At 35.6% G+C, this 23,151-nt stretch overlaps 1 protein-coding gene across 2 annotated transcripts in view; it reads right to left on the bottom strand.

Annotated features, from left to right (window-relative positions):
• zfat (zinc finger and AT hook domain containing) overlaps positions 1–23,151 on the bottom strand; it is a 64,574-nt gene that overhangs the window by 29,550 nt on the left and 11,873 nt on the right. For both annotated transcript variants that reach the window (XM_066715850.1, XM_066715851.1), the window contains exons 3-8: positions 22,777–23,034; positions 22,097–22,276; positions 21,469–21,622; positions 19,096–20,579; positions 16,714–16,946; positions 3,876–3,963 (exon numbers count right to left, since the gene is read on the bottom strand). In XM_066715850.1, coding sequence (XP_066571947.1) covers positions 3,876–3,963; positions 16,714–16,946; positions 19,096–20,579; positions 21,469–21,622; positions 22,097–22,276; positions 22,777–23,034 — 2,397 coding nt within the window. The remainder of the gene's footprint in view (positions 1–3,875; positions 3,964–16,713; positions 16,947–19,095; positions 20,580–21,468; positions 21,623–22,096; positions 22,277–22,776; positions 23,035–23,151) is intronic.

Here is a 23,151-nt window from a genome sequence, read left to right as displayed (position 1 = left end):
CAGAGCACGTCTTTAGTAATCAAATTATTTTAACCTCAGGAAGCTAAGCCTCTTATTCCTTTAAAGCTGTTTTTAAAACTTGGTGTATATGCACACCAGTGGAGTCAAAATAGTTGTAAATGCCAGAATAAATAAAAGATGGAAATAAAATTGACTGATGTTGTATGATCTATGATTTGTTTTCTCTTGAATTTCACAGATTAGGAACATGGCTGACATGCTTCTAATCAAGGTTTACACTTTGTTTATATCTTTCTATACTAATTTCCAATGCACAATAAAATGCCAATTAATGATCAATTTTCAGTTGTCAGGAAAAATACACTGGATAAGTAAACTCTTCTTTGTATTATTTATTTTTGATTATGTCTTGGGGACATCTTTCTTTATAATGGATGCTATATTTGTTCAGAATACTCATTTAATCTCAACAGAGCACAGCAAAAAGTCACAACAGGTTCTGTCCTGTAATAATAATAAATAACTTTTACTTGACCTAATATTAGTAGTGTAGCATTGCTTTATTCATACTTTTCAGTGAACCATATGGTACTTCAAATATTAAAATCATGCAAATATAGCTGTAAGGCACTTCCAAGTTGTAGTAGATATAGAATTCAGAACAAACATAGTACAGCGGTCTACACTCTACACAAATATTTCCTTTTAAGGTACTCGATTGATACTAAAGATACTCCATACTTATATTCCTTACATTTCAAGTGTTCCTTTCACAATACATGTAGGCATGTTTTAAGTTTGCACCAACTGAATACAAATAATTAAAGTTTTATATTAAGCTTGCAGCAGAAAACTTGCAATGGATTAAACTCCCCAAATTGTTCTGCAAAAGCATCACACTCCTCCATGAAACATTTTAGCGATTATATTTCAGGGTTGTTAGCTAAGATGCTGTAGATATTAATATTCAGAACATCGACAAGGAGCTTTTAGGGTTATGAATAACAAACTCCTCTAAGCTGGCAAAAGGATTCCCATTAAGGCTTGTTCAAATTTAGATTTATTATTGTGAACTCAGGATTTTACAGGGGTCTATTCTTCTATACACATCCAATATTCTGCATTTACCATGATTAATGTTTATTTGTTTGTTTGTTTTCTGTACTTTGATGGCGTCATTTATCTTCTTACTCATTGCTCATTATTTGCTCACTAGTAAATTCCTCTTACTTGCGTTTTCTCGTTTTACTTATTTATTGATTTAAAATCACAAATTAATTCCTCCTTTGTCTTAATTTCCATATTTCCTGGTTTCTGCATCATGTCTTTTTCCAGCAGTGTGAATACCATGTATCCTGTAGGTATTCCACACACCATGCCCTATATATACTGTCTTGACTAAATATATTTATCTCTGGTCAACTACTAACTAAACCCACAATGTCTATAACAAAAATGGAAGCCTTCAACCTGCCTTCTTTATCCATAACACACTGCTTCATTCATAGAGAGGTATTAACTTCCAAACAATTAAGCTAACCTAATGAAGTCCTATATATAGTCATTAAATTGGGAATTCAGTGCTTTGAATTCTCGCATCTTAGCTGCTTTATGTGAAGAAATAGGGTCTGTGAGCACCATCACTTACTTTTACATGCTGAAGTGAGAGGGTTTCATGTGGCAAAGTATTGAACTGGGTGTATGAATTGGGACATGAACTTGAAGCCTTTCTGTCAAAGAAGAGATCTCCATAGGCTGAACACTTTCAGGATTTGCAGTGGCTAGAAAAGCTTGCTTAGCTTGCAGACATATTTGATCACTTCAATTACCTCAATCTTTCTATGCAAGGAAGTTTGTGCACTATTTTAGATAACTGCTTTAGAAAAGAAGCTCAAAGTTTGGAAAGAATGAGGTAAACGCGATTGTTTTGACATGTTCCCGGCTTTTGCATTTATGACAAGTAATGATAGCAAAGACTTTAACCTTACATTCCTGAAAGAAATAATTTCATACCATCTAAATTTAACTCTGCAAAACTTCGCAGACTATTTTCTTTCTGACACTGATCCACGGAAAGGAAAGCAATTGCTCCAAGACCCATTCTCATCTTCAGACACAGACGTACACACATTGTTGCCATTGCTGGAAGACAAGGTGCTGGAATTGTCAACGGATGAGGGTCTGAAATTACAATTTCAAAAACTTACTCTACCTGGCTTTCGTATCAAAGTCAGTATAGAATCTCCACAACTCAGTGCACTGGCAGTGAAAACCGTACTCCCATTGGGGATTTTCAGCAATGACTGCAACAAAACCAAAGTACTGAAACCAGCTGGGCTTTGCAAAGACACCACAGGTGACCTTGTCTAAAATTCATCCTCAGGTTGAAAAATGTGTGTTCACGAACAGGCACAGAAATCTCATTAAGAGTCCAGTGAGTGCATCATTTTTTGTTTTGTTATGTATATATGTATTTGAAAAAAAAAAATCTATGTATAAATACAAGTATTTTTATTTTGGGGGACAGCAGTTTGTACATATTTCTTTGTGTGTGTGTGTATAGGTATAGATTTGCATTATTAGACATTCTGTCTATGTTGAGTTTTTAAATCCTCTACATATCTACAAAGCAGATGTGGCAGTGTGGCAAACTTTTAATATTTATCCCTTATAATAAAATGTTATATGTATACATAAAAACATGTAAAAACTGGTCCCTGAAGCGGTCAACTGTGCAAAAAGGCAAAAAGGTTGAGAAACATTGTCCTAGAAGATACGGAAGCATGGAAGTCCAGGAACTTTCTCCACAGTGACTGAACACTTTCTGGTGGGTTCCAACTTCTAAACCACAACTTCCAAAAACTGCTCCATTACTTTCCACACATTGGACACCGTTAGATTGTTCTCTCCTTGACAAGCAGAGTGACAGTGGGCAATGACCTCACTTTTGACGCACACAAACATCTAATCTATCATAAAATCCCCTCTTCCAGCAGCAATGTTTCCCTGCAAATGTGCATCCCTATCTCTCCTTTGCAGACACTGAGATTCTCTGACATACCTTTATGTTCCTGCCTGGGCTACTGATACTCTTACGCTTATTCAGCTCCCATTGTACTCCCTGAATAGGCTGCGGTTCTCTACAAAGCACAGCAGCCAGAATCCTGCTTGTTGCCAAGCAGCACCAACTAGCAGGTGGGTTTTGAATTCCCTGTTAAGATTCTTCTCCTAACCTGACAAGCCCTCTGCAACTTTGGTCTTGATTACCTCTGTGATCTGTTGATAGCCTTTGCTCCTGTGAACCTGGTGACATTCTCTATTTGTGGGTTGCCAGTCCCCGAGAGAATTATTCATTTGTGATGCTTCAGCATACCCTAGATATGGAATACTCAGACAGTTACTATCCCTAACCATTACTTGTTCGGTTCTAAACTGAAAAACACATCTGATTCAGCTCTCATTGGCTTGCTCTTCTCAAATTTACTCTCACTTAAGTGTCTTTCTGATCAGAGCTGATTTACCTCAGTAAGCATTTGCCTTAATGTATTCCGTGAACTTTGCTTACCAATATGTACTTTCTTTCACAATTGCACACTTCTTGGAAATTCTCAACTTTGAACAAACTTGCTGATTACTTGATTGCACTTTCTTGAATTTAGAGCCCACACAATGCATTAATGGAAGATTAAACATTGTAAAGTACTTAGAGGTTCAACTAAGCAGCAAATTGTTTTTCAAAATAAAAAAAACATCACTTGGGAGTGTGTAATAAACCTTTTTTTGTAACAGCTATCATGCATAGTGTTTAGGACTTTTTATTTTCTCATCCCCAAGTGTCATCAATGTATACAATACAAATGAACAATCCCAAAGGAGTGTGAGCTGCTTTATATTCTTGGGGTGGTTTTTCTTACCTGGATGGTAGGTTTTGATGTGAGATTTAATAAGTCGGTCCTCTGGGAAGGACTTCTCACACACAGGGCAGACGTAGATTCTTTTATCCTGAAAAGAAATGAAGAGATTGATATGTAAAGTTAACGTTGTGTGGAATGAAACTGTACCATGAAGTTTCTGCTAGGCGAGGAAGCAGCTGTGAGTTCCATGGATGAGAATGCACAGTATTCACAAGAAATTAGTTGGAACATTTAAATAATTGCACCACAATGCTGAAAACAGAATAATTTGAAATCAGTCTGGCTCTGCTTCTAGAAAGTCATTATTTTAAATAGTCTCCAGTTTTTCCAGTTTAACCAATTGAAAGGTGAACTGGTTATGAATGCAGGATTATTGACAAAACATATATTGGAAATCTGTGAAAATTGCCACCTTTACATTTTGTATTTAGTATAGTGATGTCAAAAGTTCATGAAAATGTCATTTGTCTGCAGTTCAAACAGTGAACCAAATAAGACTCTAACCAATTAGTACCATTTGTACAGATCCGTTTTCTTGTGTGTGTGTTTTCATGGTTCAGCATGGGTGCAGAGATACAGATGCCCAAGTCTGCATGTCAATATATAAAAAATAGTATGTCATTCCCTGCTGTGCTACAAGATTTATAGGCAACAACTCACATAAGTGAAAAACCCTGCAAAGACTATTTCATTACGCTCAAGTGCAAAAATGCATCTTTCATGACATGGATACATTTTTATGAAAGGGAAACGCTGTGGGTCAATTACTGAAAGATTAAATGACCCAAGGTTGTACTGTTTTGAAGTCAGAAAACGCTGCCTTTGAATAATGTGCCAATACACCATGCTGTGCAAAGCACTTAACTGAGCAGAAGTCATCACTGTGTGTCAAATCCTTGGTTGTAAAAGGTCCATTACAGTAGGGCTTGACTAATTTGAGCATTTTTTACCGCTCAAGTCATTATATTCGGTATTGATATTGGATAAATCTTGTTTTTAACCTTTTAATGACAAATAATCCTGGATGACTCACTTTCCAGACTACAAAAAGAGGCAACTAATTTTTTCACACGATCATAAAGCAAAAATGATATACACTCTATAGCTATGACTCCAGGAATTAGATTTTAAGACTGGGGAAATATTAGAAAGTGGAAATTCAGATCAGTATACCCACTCCAAAGCTTTTCAGAAAATAAATATTCAAGAAACCTGAATGTAAACTCTGTTTTGTGCACCTATGCATGCATCTATATTGCTTTTTTCCACTGCAAAGAATCAGAGCAAAGTAATTATTTCAGGAACGTACATATAGGAATGTATAAGATTTATTTTGCTCATACTGAATTCAACTCAAATCACAGCTTATTGCTGTGCATAAGGCATAAAATAACTAAGCCATAGTATGTTTATGGTATTTTGAGTAACAAATATCTCACAAATATTGTTATTGCAACTCAGCATAGCCTGTAACTGCTGAAGTATCATGAAGAGATGAACAAAGGGAAACTCAACAGCAGGTATGATGGCACACAAAGGAGGACATCTGAAAATCCATACATAACTTTTTACTTCTCATACACTCTGTGACCACTCAGAAAAAAAACAAGGAAAGTGTTTTGGATTTTTCAGCTGACTTGACTAAAATGGAAGTTTGTTTTAATAAGCTTGAAAGTCAGACATACAAGTTACAGGAGATTCTGTGTCAATCCAATGTATAGGCTATACTTTGTAGCTCTGAAACATGTACACAAATGTAACTACCTAAACAATTAAATGAAGGTCTCTCATGTCAACATTTTAACATTGATCTATTAGAGTGTATATTCCACAGAAACAAATCAGGTATACTGTTTTAAAAGTTTTTTTAGTTTTTCCTTTGAAATTCAAAGATAAAAGCAAGGTCCCTGTGGTCCCTAAATTGAGTTTGCACTGTGAATTGAGTTAATTTATTAAATTAAAGTTAATATGTAGGCTTGCAATGGAAGCGGCAGTTTGGGCAGAGTTTCAATTTTGACCACAAAACGTTTGAATACAATATTGACTTGAAAATAGCCAACCCAAAGGTGTTCGTGATTGTGCTGTTATTCAGAAGAGTCTGCTACAAAGCAAAGATGGTCCAGTCTCATATTGCCATTGAAGTTTACGTTTGATGATACACAGGTAAGGCAACAATGAAGGGCAAAAATCAGAGCATTGCATTCTCACTAAAGGCAGAATAATAAGAGTAAACCATTGATTTATACATACATTTACAAATACTAAATTATCAAACTCCACACATAAAACAAAAAACAAAAGCTGGATGAAATTGGGTATAGAACCTTAAAACAAATGACATATCATACATGTTTATTTGCATTTCACAAATATTTAGCATTCTGGGGTTTGACCTTAAAATAAGATTATGTTATGTGGAATTATGAAAACATTATTTTAAAAATCAATAGGAAAACTATTACTTTCAGTAAGAACACAGTAATGTTTTGATTGAATCATCAGTTAAAATGTTTAGTGTTAAAACTGACAGAGAAATTTACATATACAAAAAAATCATTCAACATTTCAAAATATATTTTAAATATTAAAATAAGAATAGGAAAAAAACAGTACCTATGCTTAACCAAGTAAATAAAAAAAAAAAAAAAACAATCCAAAATCTATCTATTTGAGTGCTTTAAAATTGCAGTTATAGCAATCTACTGGAAGCAGAGGAAATGGCAAACCATGCTTTTAAACAAATACTACAGCTTTTTACAGTGGTCAGGCAACATCCTAATTGATTAATTTCTAAAAAAAATATGTTTCAGGAAGGTATGTTTAGCCTGCAAAATGTAAGAAGGTAATGGCAATGGGCTCAAGGTGCAGACAGAACTCATTTAAAAACATTAAAGAAAGTATGTGATAGAAAATGTATTGCTCCCACTGCATTCCTAGAAAAGTAACTACAATTCAAAACAACGGGGAGAATCAAAACCACATTAGCGACAGGGAAATTGTAGTCTTACAATTACAGTGTGTTGCATTAGCGGGACACCAAAAAGCTACTTCTTCTTCTTCTTCTTCAATTTATGCTCCCTGATGCAGTCACTATATCTTGTAAACATATTACTAAAATCATTTTCATGCATGCCTACCTGAATAAGAAACCCTTTTAAATAATTTTGGGAGACATTTTCTCATCAGATTACTTTATCCCCTATTACTGCATAACATTTTCCATAAGGTTATACATACTGGATTTTCAGACAACAGGATATTGATACTTTTGACATTTATTGAATGGCTGATTGTGTTAATATGCAGTGTAACCATTGGGAAATCATTAATCGTTCTCCAGTTCCAAATTGACTCACTCTGTAATGATCTTGACTTTTCAGTGAAGACCAAAAAGATCACAGATGGGTAAGGGAGTCAGAGGTATGAGATTTATGAGGCTTCTGGGCTTTATATTAGCTTAGTGAAGTCATATGCAATTCATATCTGTCTAGCCATCCTCAGAACTGTAACACTGTTTGGTAATTTTTCAGTCAGGTACCAACATGATTAGTTATCAATAAAATGATTGTCTGTGATTCCTCTGTACTCCTCACTCTGTCTCCTGATCCTACCTCTGGTTTAATATTGATCCCAAAGACCAGACAGTATCCAGATTCCCTTGATTATATCCATATTACTAATAGGTGCTTTTACACTGCAATTTCTGATCCGGATCAAATGCATCGGTACATTTGATCCGGATCAGTGGTGTCGCGGCTACACTGCCATTTGATCAGGATCTAGTGTAAGCAGTTCCAGGAGACTTTGCAATGCGCACTAGCGCATCCGTCCAAACTAAATTATATGTATACATTAAATTAGTCATTAAGAACACAGAGCTATATAAAAGGGCAGTTTTTGATCTCATTACGAATTATTCTAACAAGTAAAACCAAGGCACTTGTGGATTTATTTGGAACTGAAGCATTTTAAGCAAAAATACAATTATATAGTTTTTTACTAACATAAAATAACAAGCCATTTACTGTTAATTTTAACAATATTTAATTTATACTAAGGGAAGTAGGGAAGGGTTCCCTTATCTGTTCCAGGAAGGGTGTTGGTCTAATATCTAATATGTTGGTGCTGAGACTGTGAAAACAGTTTTTAAAAAAAAATCACAGGTTTTTTATACCACAAACTTCAAGTTAAAGTAAAACAAAACAGGTATTTCCTTCTGACAGGTAAAAAGAGCAACTCGTCAATATCAGTCACAGACTAGAATTTATTTGTATACGTATTTTATAAATTATTATAGTTTTTAAGTACTACTAAAGTGTGCACAATGCAAGTAAAACCACGGCAGATGAGACAACTATGCTGAAACACTAAAATAGCTATTTTACACTGGTGATTTAGTCAATAAAATTAGAACATCTACCTCATGATCCTTAAGCGTTTTTACAACGCATGAACAATATTATATTATTCTCTTGATATATTTCAATGTGACTTTCATTGCACACACAAAAAAATATTTACAGTGTAACAATAAATTAATAAAAGAGAATCATAGCTCATGGTGGAATCTGATCATTATAAAGCACATACATAAAGTCATCATATTAAATAAATAAACATGAAATGAATTCTAGCCATTTTGTTCTAACGTCTATTCCCATTTACCCCTCCTTAAAATACAACATCAGCAGAAACCATAGGGCTTCTCTCCTCAAGCTGATGGTTGAAAACTTAATTTTATTACAGAACAGTAAATCAAACACATAGGCATAGACCATAAATCCAGGCAGCCCTGGAATGGAAAATGTTGTATACCCAAACAAAAGGAAAATTAATTTCCCCCCTATGCTGTCAGAAAGTCTTAAATTATAGCTTATTAGAAATGGTGTATGGTTTCTTCGATGCCCTTGATCTTGTATTTTTCCCTTATGCTGGAAACACTTTGTGGTTGATCTCTCATTCCAAAAGTCTGCAGTGGTCTGTTAGCCTCTCATTTCCAGTAAATATCAGGGTTTTGGTGAATCATCCTGTTGAAAAATGCTTAATTCAGCATTTAGGTGTAGCTAAATGTTGAGGCTTAGCACAGCAATTTTTCTATCAAAATACACAGTAGAAAAAGATTGAAAAAACAGAAGCTTTTGCTCTTGTTACTAGATCATTACCCAATATATTATTTAAATGTTGTAAAATATACATACAAGAATAAACACTCTACATTCTAGTTGAAATAAGGAGAGGAATATCAAGTAGTTTAAGTTTATGCCATTTTGATATAATATAAATTCTCATCTGAGGAAATGGAATTATTAAAATTACCAGGAGATGGCTCGTTGGATTAATAGTCCAGCACAAATGTCCTAGAGATCATTATCCTCCATGAAACAAAAATCACACCTGTGTTGTCATATTCTCTCTGTTGCAGCTCATTACTGCTAGACAAGAAATGATTAATCTGTGTACTTGAGTTAAATATGCTCCACCATATAAGTTGTTCATTTATTTGATCTCTGTGTATGTTTTCCATATTCTATGTGAAAAAAAATTGAGCTCCTTGTAAATAATCCAAAGTTATCAGTCAAAATACGAACAAATGCACATTTTCAAAACTATACGCCAAAAATATTTAAGCTTCACACTTTCACTGGTTTGTATAATAAAAAAAGAGGATAATTCAATGTATTATTGAATACAATTCCATTTCACAACAGAAGATTGAATATCAACAGGTTAATATCAAAAAATCTTATAAAGCTACTCACACACTCACTCATTTAATTCACACACTCCAATTACGTCTGGTGTACAATGGATTTTGTTCTGACTAATTTCAGTAGAATTAACAAAACAAAAAAAATACACATGTGTAGAAGAGCAGAGTATAGAAAACACTGGCTTTATAAATGAGAAAAAATTAATCTATTTTAAGAACTTGACACTTAAGGCAAGAGACCTGTGATAATTCCAAACTTAGGAAATTCCTTTGATGTCTGGTCAGTTTCCTTACACATCAGACTGTAACATATTTATTATGTATCAGTGGCTGCAAGTCCCAGGTTTAATCTTTACGGTAATAAAGTAATACAAACTACAATATACACACAATTAATGCTGTACTTCTGTGATATGGATATTTTTAGCCTCCCTAGTGCATTGACAAAGGCATGGCTGCCTGCAGGCCTCTGAGAGCTTTTCATTATTAGAGGTGTTATTTTCATTGCGGTGGTGTTCTGGTTCTGATTTGATTCAGGATCTTATTCATTCACATGGCATATTCAAAGCAATCATGTAGAGAATTCATTATTTTGAAGGAGGCAATTATTATTTTTTTGGTTCGTTTTTATTTTGTATGCCTACGCAACTTCTTCCTGCACATTTCAGATTTATATTCAGCGTATGATGAGGATTCCTATTGTTCACGGATGATTTATTATTTTAAGATGTCTAATTGACAAAAAAAATAGCTTGACATGGCCATTTATATTATTTTATCATTTCAGGTGAAAAGTTGCACAGATGTGAATTTTCGTGATTAGTTTAACATTCTGAAGAAATATACTTGGAGCTCAGTGGTTCTATTCAACCTGAAGGATGGGAGATTTACTACACCCCTGTGTACTGTAACAGAGCAGTCGGGCTGGGGTTTCAAATTAATTAGAGAAGTGCCTTGACAAACTGGATTCATGTTCATTATGTTTACTGAGAGACATTAACGTTTCTGGAGCCCAGTGATTAAAAATGCTCTCCTATAGAAAATAATCTTTCAGTTTCTGTATACTACTACTACTACTATTACTACTACTTTTAATAATATATATAGGAGATTAAAATAATTGCTTTCAGCACATTACAGACCCAATCACATTAATATAAATCATTGCCATACATGGCAGGATGGTCATAAAAATATGAGAGACGGGGCCCACATTGAGCAGAGGAAGCTGGAGTCTCACACCTTGCAACCAAGATAAAAGTCATCTTCTAAGACAGCCAACGTGACATTTGCATATCTTTGTAATTCACCTGCACTGTGCCTTTGGTGATGTTCAGTCCAGATGACAAGAGTCTGCAATCGTGTAAAGCAACTGGGGGTCAGTGCTCTGTTACACTTATTATTTTCCGTTTTATCCTCCTGCACAGGCTGCTGCACGTCAGGACTCTGACAGACGTGAAGTAAGAGGCGCATGTTCTAGACCCGGGAACTGGCATCTAAATCTAAAACATGAAACTTTAACCTTATAAAGTCCTAAACTCCTAAATATACATTTTTTGAGAGATATTTATTATAACATTACATCAATTGGTTTGGTATCATTGACCATCAGTGAAAATACATCAAATCTAATACTGGAACCTATACGAGGTTGTTAATTCAGCAGGCTTTTTGATATTTAGTTACTTACTTATAGTATTATTTAGATATGCATTTATTTGTCCACTCATGTCCAAGTTATAAAATCAGCAAATCAAACTCCTATTAAACACTGTCATATACTGGTTTGGCGGCACACCGTTACATTATGCAACACTTTCACTGTGGGCGCAGAATATCCAGTTTGACCTAATTGATTGGATGTAGCAAAATGGAAAACAATTGTTTCTTTATGTACAATCAGATATGTTACTATGGAGATGAAAATCAGACTTGGAAACTAATACATACAAGTATTCAATTTGAATCAAATAGTAATATTTGTAGGTGGTAATATATAGAGGCAAGGAAATATGTGAGAAATATTACTGAGTACCTTCATAAGGTAGACATAACTCAGAGGACATCATTACATTGTTTGTGCACAGGAAAACAAATTCCCTTGGGCATGTTTAGCTTTATTTGATGTTTTAGTGTTTGATCAGATGCATGGAATGCATAAGGTAGAAGTATTAAAAATGGCTGTGATTTAACTCTGAGACACTCTCAACAACAGGTAATAAATAAACTAACACATTTATTTTTCTTTTTGAAAATGTCTCGTACAAATTCTTTATTTCCTCTAGTGCATGATGGTTAGTCGGGTTAAATTATCCACAAGCCTTTACATAGAATAGAATACTGTACTCCACACATTTCATTGTTTTATCTGACATTACAGCTTACTGCATTATTAATTGTGTGACTTATGCCTGTGAATTAAGGAACTTAAATCAAATATGGGGGTCAATTTAAAAAACGGGCAGTACTGCTTCAGGCTGTAAGAGAGACATCTTTACTGTCTCCCTGAAAAACAGAGAAAGGAGGCAGGTTTCAGTTATTCTAAGGAATGAAGGTAACCTTCAGTTATAGTATGGAAGGAGATTCCAAAATCATTTATTACTACGATCACACCTTTCTTTCAGTGCTAACAGAAACTGTCAGGACTGTCACCAGACTTGGACACATGTCAGTCATATGAGATAAAGCACTGTAGTCAATGGCACATACATGAATAGTAATGGCAAAAAGAGACTACTTCAGTCAACAGTGCATGCATAAATAAGAAGCACACAAAAAAAAACTAAATACGGCACCAATGGTTAAATACAATTTTAAATGTAATAAATCTGCTAAAACAATAATTAAATCCAAGTTTGCCTCCTCAGTGATTGCTGAGATGCAGGCATGAGGACACCTAGTATAATTTTCAGACCAAATAGCCACATTTAGACACTTGCTTATTAGTATCCTAATTGTATTTTATGAAATAATAATAAAATACATTTTCATGAGCACAATACTAACAACTATGTTAGATACGTGTTCCTTGTTTTGAAGTAAATGTTTTAAATTTATGATCAAATTTATTGTTTTTCCTCCAGTGAGGTTGGTGGCCTAGCCCCGTAATTTGTTTCAAACGCTTTTTATTTCCAATCTTGGAAAAAGCCCAAACCTCAGACCTTCATGTCTGTATAGGGTGCATACTCGACAATGTGTTTTGTTTAAAAATAACAAGTGTATTTATTTCTCTCATAACAGTAATTAGCTTTTGGCTCTCCTACAGTGACAAACTAATGAGCCACAACTTCAGTCTTTGGGAATCCCCTCCATTATAAACCACCAGTTTATAGTGTCATTTTGTTCACTGTACTAACTATATTGAGCTGCAACAGTAAATACTGAGTGAATAAAAGAATTTATAAAGTTGGTTAAAGCCTTCCTAAACTGCTCTGATATTTATCAAGGAAGCAGACTATATTTTTACATTGAGCACCTTTTAAAATAGTGCTAATTCAAAATTAAAACCCATAAAGTACACAGCATTTTAAAACTGTACTGTGTCTTCAGGAGAAATGCTTCTCTGGCAGTGTAATAGCCTCCAACACCATCCACAAGTGGTGGATTGTATTTTAGAAGAGAAAAAGGCTCACCAAACATGAACCACTTAGCTCCTGTTCATCTTAGATGTAGGCAGTTTTTACTAGATTATGCTCAATTCTCAAATGCAGAATAAATATGACAGGAAGTTTGAAATAGTGGATGACTTATCCAAAACTCTGTGGGTGCTGTAAAACGTCAAATTGCTGTTCTTTGAAGGAAAAGAAAATCACGTTGCACACTTTAACTGGTTAAGATGATGACTTTTGAATTCCACACTACACGAAAACAAAGAAACTGATTTTGTCCATGCAAATCCCTTTCTACTCAGTGTGACATTAAAATAATAATAATAATGTGAACACCACCATAAAAGAAGACCTCCCCCTGCCGCCTTCCCATCTTTACAAGTGATTATACTGAAGGAAACACATTACATAAAACACAAGAATGGAGCCTAACATTTCCAGAATGCTAACAGTATTATCTGTCTAACCACAATATTATTCATATTTAAAGGAGATGCCTTACACAAATGGCATAGTGCAAAAAAACAACAACATTTCAATCAGCCTAGGCCAATAAAATAAATAATGCGGATCTGTTAGATGAAAGCCAGAACAATGGTTTGATGCATTTGCTTCCAGTGATGTTGGACTACGCAATCATAATTGTTTTTCCTGTCCATTCATTTAATTCTGACTGCGATAGTGCTTTGGCAAAAACATTTGCATTTCAACAGAGAGTGATCAGAGACATGGGCAGATTGTGCTGTTTGAAGGGATCAGTCTTGACAGCATAAGGGTGTCAGCAAAAGGATAAATAGATTACAATCGAGTCTGGGAACTGCCCAGCTATGTAGAAGATTGTTACATGATTAATATATTGACTTATTCATATAAAATTGTATGTGAAAGGCTGTGCAAACCATTGTGCTTCCAAAAAAGGTATTTTATAATGTCACCTTTAGAAGCAGTTGAACTTGCATTAAAATTCTTCCCAATTACTCTATTTTGATTTTGCAAAGAGTTTAAACTGAAAATTAGTAGGTTTTGTACAAGTATCATTAATTTTTTACTTGTCAGTTATAATCTGGAACACTGTATTCTGTATACATATATTACTTTTCTAAAGAGTAAATATACATATACATATGGCATGCACATGTGAAATGGGATAAACATGTTTTTAAATGTATAGGCTAGTGTGACCCTGCTTTCCTTCTAATATTGCATATTGACACATACTCTTGTATGCTGTGCAGACACAACATCCCAGCAATATGATACTGTAGAATTGCTCCCAGTGGGATCTATCACGGAATGTGTGCACATACCAAGCCTTGAGAAAAATAAAAAGGGAACAATTATAAAGTTTTTTTTCCTACACAAGATACAGAAATAGACATCCACAAGTTATCATTCTTTTTAAATAATACTTCAGTCTTAGTTTCAAAAGAAACCATATTCTAGGGAACCACTTTTACAGTCTGTGTGTGTGAAGGTTTTCTTGGACAGCAGTATGGGAATGGGAATCCACAAACGGCTATATTTATACATTGTAAAAGCGTGCAACACATAATAAATACATTACAGATATGATGACATTAATATTACAGTGACATTAAATAGTTTTTAAAGGCAGGCTTAACTAAGTTATACTGTAGTTCATATATGTTTGTTCATTTCTTTCAAAGTCATTGAAGAGTCATTGACACTCTCCAGGTCTCCTTTGGTGTGAGTTTAGTATAGCCTAATCTGTTATATTAACCATTGTATTTTACATTTTATATAATTTAGGTGTTAAACTATTAACTCTAACAAAATGCCCAACCTAAAAAATAACAATTACTTTAAATGTATAAAATAACCAGGAAATTAGATGATACATTTATAAACTAATGTAATTCAGTCTGGAAAGTTTACTAATACCAAACCATTTTCTGTTTAAAATACTTGAATTGCTTAAGGAAAAATATATCATATAATAACCTTCACATATTTCTTTTCTGCATTTCGGCATGATCTTGTCCTTAAAATGTCTATAAAGGCTTACATTGAAAAGGTAACTAACTTAGATTCACATGACCACAGCTGCATTGGGACACATCCAAATTCTTGGAAACATCTGAAGACTAATTATGTATTTCTGTCACCAACAAACCATCATTTTCACCAGACAGTATGATTTCATATTTAGAAAAAATATAATTATACTGAAAGTCAGTGTAAGAAATCCCCAACTTAGTACCCAAATAATAAACCACATAATTAAATAATTAAATAAATACATAAATAAAAACCATTCCTTAATTCCATAACCAAACCTTAATTTTTTTATAAATGAAAACCCCAAATGCAATACACCTATAGGATTTTTTTTTCAGTTCAAATTATTAAAAGGTTTATTTATATAATATGGAAAGCATTGTGTTAAATTAAGCCTTACTAATACAGACAACAGAGTGAAAAAAATAGAATTTATTACAGAATAATACAAACAATAGAGAGTGCCAGGACATGCAAGACGACTAGAATGGAAGTGAGTGAAGGGGATTCAATGCTTAGAAAGTCGTCCTTCAATCTTTTGGCAAAAACAAAACAAACAAACAAACAAAATTCTCTCTAGCATCCAGAATATTTAGTTTAGCAAAGTAATTTCCAAAAGCAAAAGCATTATTATTTTTTGATGGTGTGGAGAAACCCATCAGTAGAAAGTAAAGAGGAGTGTGTACACCTGTGAAAACAACATTAAACCTATGTGGCGTTGCTTATATATATGAGAACTGTTTGAGCACATAAGGCATGAAAGTGTTGTTTAAAAATGTATTTTATATTTAGAAAATATCTTTATATATTATATATACAGAGAGAGCTGAATACAAATATATAGCTTTTCTTTGTGGTGTTTACACTCAATACATGACAAGAAAATAAATGTTTCACTGCATAAATGATTATTATAGACTTTTTGGTTCTGAAGATTTTCTCAATCAGTAAAAGACAAGAATGTTTTCATATGGACACTTTTTTTTTTCTTGCATCATGAAGAGTACTTTTGATTTGTATTGCCATAGACTTAAAATAACCTTTACATAAACAGGACTTTAAGTTTTGAAATTACAATCCTCAGTAAATCCAATGATTACAATGATAGCATTACTTAACATACCTGCTATTATTCCATTTACCAGTCCAGGAATTTCTGTTGTTTAAAGTTTCTACATGTACAAATAACATGTAGGGAGTTAAATGTGTGTGTTTAAATTTAGAAACAGAATAATTGTTGGTAATTAGCATGCTTTGTGATGTAATTATATGTAAGGTTTGTCAGTTCAGTTTGCCGAGACTAAATGGAATAATCTTGTCAAAAAATGGAAACCAATGTGTCCCATCACTTTCTACCGTTTACATAATAAGTATTTAAATACATTGGTTGACCTAAATTTATAATGCCACAGCCTGAGGAATTAAATGCATTTAGGGGGGCAGTCAAGTTCAGGTACAAAACCATGCACTGTGTAAAAATTAAACCAGCAGAGTAACTCACCATGTCAGTGTGTATCTTTAGGTGCGCCTGTAGCTTGTACTTGTCTGGTGTGCTGTATTCGCATCCCTCCGTAGGACACTTGAGCAGGATATTGCTGTGCTTCTGGATCACGTGTCTTTTAAGGCAGTTCTTCGTGATGGAGGAGTAGTTACACTGGGAGCAGTAGTGGAGATGCTCCCGGGTGTGTGTGCGAATGTGCATGTTATAGTGCACCTGATACCAGAAGAGTTTCCCTGCAAGGTCAAAGAGAAATAGAACAAAACAAGTTTTAAGACCAGCTGAGACATTCCACTCTGGCTTTGTTCAATTGCAATGCTACGCTGAACTTCTTCCAAATTAATCCATACAAAACATAAAAAGACATCGATTTCCCAAACTCACACACTAACAGAAATAATATCTAAAAAAAAAAAAAAAAAAAAACATTCCCAGCCTCAATCATGCCTCATAATAAAAAGGAAAATTCTACAACAGACTTAGGTCTATATGGTTATTGTGGAACATGTCCTCTCTTGTATCTTTGACAAATGCTATGTGGGGAAAAAAAAAAGACTGGCCAAGCTGGTAACATAGGCTAAGAGGGCTGGCTTTGGCCTTTCGCCTGGGAAAATGTAGAGCAAAACAAATTTGGTGCACAGTCAGAAATTTCTCATTTGAGAAGCTCTGTGGGTTTTAAAAAAATACATATTTATAAACACTCTTAACTGCTGGAGACATACAAAAAAAATGTGTTTCATTTGCCAGCAATATTATATATCACAATCATCCTTTGACCTCTCTTACAGCTAAGCATTCCCAATCAGATTTATTTCTACTTTAATAATGGATACAGGATGAGACTAAAAATGAAAATGGAATAGGATGGAGCTGGTGACCTTAATGCCAGTGGAAGATATAAAGGCGGCATTAGTAAACACTTTAATGAAATGTGTTTGACTTCATCCATGTTAAAAGGAGGGTAAACTTGCATTTACATCAGCATGTTATGGAATCGCTTGGTCATGGTACTTGTCTCATTTACTTTACTCTGGTATTATATTATTTTATCATAAGCTTTTCAGATCTCAGAGCTAAATAATGAAATACAACAAATAAAATAAGATTAACTAAAAACGATACTGATTTTCACTTCACAGTCCTTCAACTGACAAGAGAAATGGAGGCCGTGAGAAATGACAATGGATATGTAAAGTAAGACAAGCAGCAGTAGCAACCGAACCTCCAGGGTACTTCTTATTCTGCTGGTAACTTTCTTGCCTACAGGGCAAAAGGGGACTGACTCAAAAGACTGCTTAGGGGTGAACTTACATCTACCCTGTCATCTCACTCTCTAATATTTTATGAAATAGTTTCCTACAGAAGATGCCAGTCAAAAATAGGACAGTTACACTTAAAAATAATTATTATATTCATCATCATCATCATCATCATCAATTTAGGAGAATATACTGTTGTGAAAATGATATGAAGCAATCACAAAAGATGATTGAATGAATTAAAAAATGAATTAAGACAAAAGTGAAATTAATGGAATGGCCTATATTTGTTATCCAACTTTGAATCCATACAAAATACGTGGCAAGCCTGAAAAACACACCACCAATGTCATATTTAGGATTTGTATCTTCTACGTAGGACTTTTTATCATCATATAGGCCTATGATGTACCCTCTGTACCCTATGTTAACCCTATGAAATATATGGAATATAAATGCAAAAAGAATCATCACAGACTGAGAAATGTAAATATATAAAACAAAATCCGGCATCATTCCAAAATAAAAATATATTTTCATTATGTTTAATAAAGAAATATGATTATGCTATACAGTGACAATGTCCATGCAAGATCAAAAAGAGGACCAGTCATATTAAGTCTTATCTAGAGGATAAATTCTACAAAGGAGGTAGGCTCCAACCTAGCATTCTTTCCCCTTTCATTTGCATGAATACTTTTCCTACAAGCTCTTTACTTCATTATAACAGTAACAGCATCATTTATATAAATGCTCATTTCAGTTTGTGCTGTATAATCCAGGATGTAGTAGTAACGTATTAGCATTTAGATTGTCTCTTGCTTCTGAGAGTAGAGAGTCAGCAAGTCACTTGTAGGAGACAGAACAGCAGAGAAGTAAAAGCAAAACCCTTCCCACTCGAGAAGTCAAGAGAAGCATCATTTTCTAAAGTATACAATATTGCTTAAACTATGACAGTGTCATTATTTTAAACTTAAAGCAAGTGTGCATTTCACAGAAAAAAAACCCTCTCATTCACAGAGCAGTGATGTATAAAATTCCACATAACACCACCAAACACTCTAGTCTACATGAGCTATTTATTTTACATTGAGAAAGAACAAATGTAATAAATTGACATTCTTACCACAGTATTCACACTCCAGATCCCCATAAACTTTTCTAATCTTCTCAAAGACTTCCATGTTCAGTTGTCTCTTCTGCATACCGTCAACAATCTGCTTGAAAGCCGTCCTCTCCTCTTGAAGGTCTGAGGATGCATTTTTCTCTCCCGGGTCTCCATTAGGGGAAAGGTCTGTTTGTCCTGCAGTTTCCATGTTTGGAGCTATTTCTAGATTTCCTTGGCTTGCCTCTACTTTCTCTGATGGAGACTCTTCATGCATCACAACACTGGGCTCAGTGGCCTGCTGACTACAAGTTAGGTCTTCTTGGCTTGACATTGTACTTTTTTCCAGAGGCACTGTTAGATGTACACTCGTGTTTTCCACAGCAGCAGAATCTTCAGTCAGTTGCTGAATGCTTTCTTCTTCAAACGGCTTTTCATTGACAAGCTCATGAATTGCCCCATGTTGGAATCCCTCAGGGGTCTTCTCTGTCACATTAGGTTGCTCAGGATCCTTACCAGAACTCATTACTCTGCTTTCTTGTAGGTCACTGCTTTGCGTGGTACAGACCTCTTGAACAAGACTTTCCATCGTTTCTGCAAAACCAGTATCTTGCACCAATATGTGTCCTTCGACTCCTAAGCCTTCACGTGTTTCAGGTGGAGCAGCTGCTTCGGCTGGTCCTAATTCTGTGACAAGCCCATCCTGTGTGTTGAGCAAAGAAAGTTCCTCAGTGATCTGCAGCTCTTCCTGCTTCAGTGTGTCTCGCTGGACGTCACTGCCAGGTTCCAGCAAACAAAAGCTCTGGTTGATGGAGTCCCCGAAAACCACCAATTCTTCCTGATCACCGTGAGTTTCCTTGATGTGTGACTTCAGCCGGACTGAGCTGACAAATTTGAGGAGGCAGATGGCGCAGATGTAGATGAAGGGGTGCTTGCGGATGTGGACCTCCAGCGCCTGGTACTTAGTAGAGCCGTGGTCACAGAGCTCGCAGCCAAAAGGCCTCTCAGTGCCGTGGACCATCATGTGACGGTCCCGGTCCAGCTCGTTCTTAAACTTGCGGTCACAAATGTGGCAGTCGTAGAGAAGCTGCCGTTTACCTTCTCGGGTCTGAAGGCAGAGCTCATCGTAGGAGTCTTTGACCTTCTTGTCGGCCATGTCGTGGCTCTCGCGGACATGTTTCAGCAGGTTCTTGACGTCGGAGTACTTCTTCTTGCAGAAGCGGCAGTGCTGCTTGATCTTCTTGTGCACCCGCTCAACATGCACCTTGAGGTGGCCCTTGCTGAGACAGTTGAAGGAGCAGTATTCGCAGCTGAACTTCTCACCCGTGTGCTTGCGCAGGTGGACGCTCAGGTTGGCTTTAATGGCACTGGCGTAGTCGCAGTGCGGACATTTGAAAGGCTTTTCATTGGTGTGAATGCGCAAGTGTGCCTGCAAGGAGTGTTTGAACTTGAACACCTTGTTGCAATACTCGCAAGTGAAGATCTTCAGCTGTGTTTGTCCCAGCCTGCGGAGAGATAATAGAAAACCTATGCAGAACTGAATTTTAGATGGAACGAGGCTGCTTAGAAAACTTGCATCATAACTGATCAAAACTCACTTGCATTAGACCACTTCAGAATTTAAAATTAAGAAAATATCTATTAAAAAAAGTACAACAGTGACCCCCATTGGCTGCATTTATTATTTACAGGATATATTTAGTGAAAACATTGTTTCACCTTATAAAAAGCACAATATTCTAATGTTTAAAAAAGATCCCAGTGAATTGATAAATATAATACATACTCATTCCACCAACACATTACAATATACATTTTAAAACAAAACATACATTCATTAAGAAATGTATTCTGATGTACAGAGATGTGCTATTCTACATTCAAATGTTTTCTTACATGTGTTTGCATCAAACACCAGAAATTCAAAATTTTGCACTGGTAAGAATTAATTAGGGTCAGGTAATGCCAAGGGATACAGTAAAAAGTCACTCCCTTTCTGCCCTGCAATGCAGTACACAAATCAGAATAAAGTTTGCTTCAGGTGGTATCATTCTGAGTCATTTAGAAAAATTGTGCATGAGAAGGGAAGTTCAATGATAACAGTAGGGTTACATTTTGAACCAGGCTAGGGATAGGGTTATATTTTGTTCTGGGCTAGGATTAGGGTCCACAGTAAACTCCAACTTTCATTAAAGTTCCAGTAGTATTTCTACTGACCTCACTCACTTGGGTGTAGATGTAAATGGGCCAGGCTTGAAGTCTGGTTTGGGCTAGAAGTGGGTTTCAGGCTGTTGTAACGGTTTAAGAAGCAGCTTGGATGTGGAAGTGAAATTCACAAACATATCTTGCTTTCAAATGTTTTATAAGTTTTGTGTGGAAACAAGATTTCTTTACCTGTTTGACTTCAATGGCAGCTCATAGGATGCCTGTTGAATGGCATATTCCTGGTAGCCTCTTTTTAAACCTGTTCCCTGGCCACTCGACTCCGTCTCTGGTACAGGGGCAGTTTCCACCGGTGAGGCCTCAATTGGAACAATCTTTGTAGCGCCTAGAAGTAAATTGTTCAACAGTCAAGCTTTAAATGTCATTAATGCAACCATTTACACACTCCTGTATGACAATTATGACACATTCAGAATAGTATAAGAGTGACATCTGCTGGTCATACTGAGAGAGTCAATAAGGCAACTTCCTAAATGCAGCTGTCAGTTCGGTCAGTTTCAGAATAATTTACATTATTAGCCTACGATTTATATTTGTAATAAGGTCAACGCAGGGGCATAACTAGATCTAAATTGGATTACAAGGATTTACTTTAAACCACAATAGTTGTCCCAGAACAAGTATAAGGAACATGGTATTTGATTCCCTTCAAGAAATAAGTCTCTCTAATGAGAATACATTATATTTTGAATTGAATTGAGGCTATGGTCTTTCCCTTTTCCTGAAAAACATGAATGGGTATCACTCACTCTAACAACAATAATAGAACATCTATCCCAGCTGTGTGAATAGCCCTCACCTGGAATAGCTTCATGCGCTGTGAGAACAACACTAATGATGGGCTTTTTGGTGCCACCCGTTTGTTCAGAGTCCTTCAGAGAAGAGGCTCTCTCAGTCCGCGTGGCCCTGGTCCTCTTTGGTGTCTTCTCTCTGTCCTCGTCTCTGTCCTCTAATGCCAGCTTAGCATCAGGGTCATTATCTAGAAAATGCATACAATTAAATTTGCAGTAGGAAAGGTATAATGATGCAGAACTAAGTCTTACACCAAGCTGTATCTCTGACATTTCTTTTTTAACCAAAGGTTATCCTGTTTCTGGTGAGCCAAGGCGAAAGGATTTGTATCTTCTTCTAACTGATTATATTATTGCTCTTTTGTAATGCTTTAAAATGATTATTGTGTAAACTTAGATATGATAGCTTGAATATATACATAAATCTAAGTTTCCATATAAACAGCCTTCAGGCTTACATTTCAAGACCATGACAAATATTTATCTATGAAATTGAAATAAACATTTTTGACTCTTGCACTCAAAAAAGTATTTGGAGGGTAAATATTTCTCTCCTTTAAAAACACAAAGTAATTTACTCATGAACGTGACCCAAATGTGTTCGTTAATGGTACTTTGTAGGCGTAACAGATCTTAGAAACCATATAATCAGACCCTCAAGTTGCGGTTACACAGGGTGTAATAATACCATTGTCGTCTTCCTCGTCACCCTCTTCCTTTAGTCCTATTATGCAGATGTGCTTCTTAATTTGCCGCTTGTTGCAGAACTTGCGATTGCACTTCTTGCACTCCAAGGTGCTGCTGTCTTCAGACTCCACCTCCTCCACCGTCTCAGGCTGAGCTTCTTGTCTCTGCTTCGTGCTCGTCTCCAAGAGCTCCCCCTCAGCATAGAACTTCTTGGTAGACCCTTTGGGCCGGCCCCGTTTTCTCTTAACGGTGCATCCTGCTGGAACAATGATTTCTGTTATTTGTCAAATCGGCAACAACACTGCCACACACCAGGCAAGAGGTTCAGCAGAGGAGACTTTGCATTACTATTTACCTGTTATAATAGTTGGGTGGG

This window comes from Amia ocellicauda, chromosome 10 (assembly GCF_036373705.1).
Source record: "Amia ocellicauda isolate fAmiCal2 chromosome 10, fAmiCal2.hap1, whole genome shotgun sequence".
Taxonomy (NCBI): Eukaryota; Metazoa; Chordata; class Actinopteri; order Amiiformes; family Amiidae; genus Amia; species Amia ocellicauda.
The sequence above is the reverse complement of the archived record's forward strand: the minus strand, read 5'-3'. Positions and strand labels throughout refer to the sequence as shown.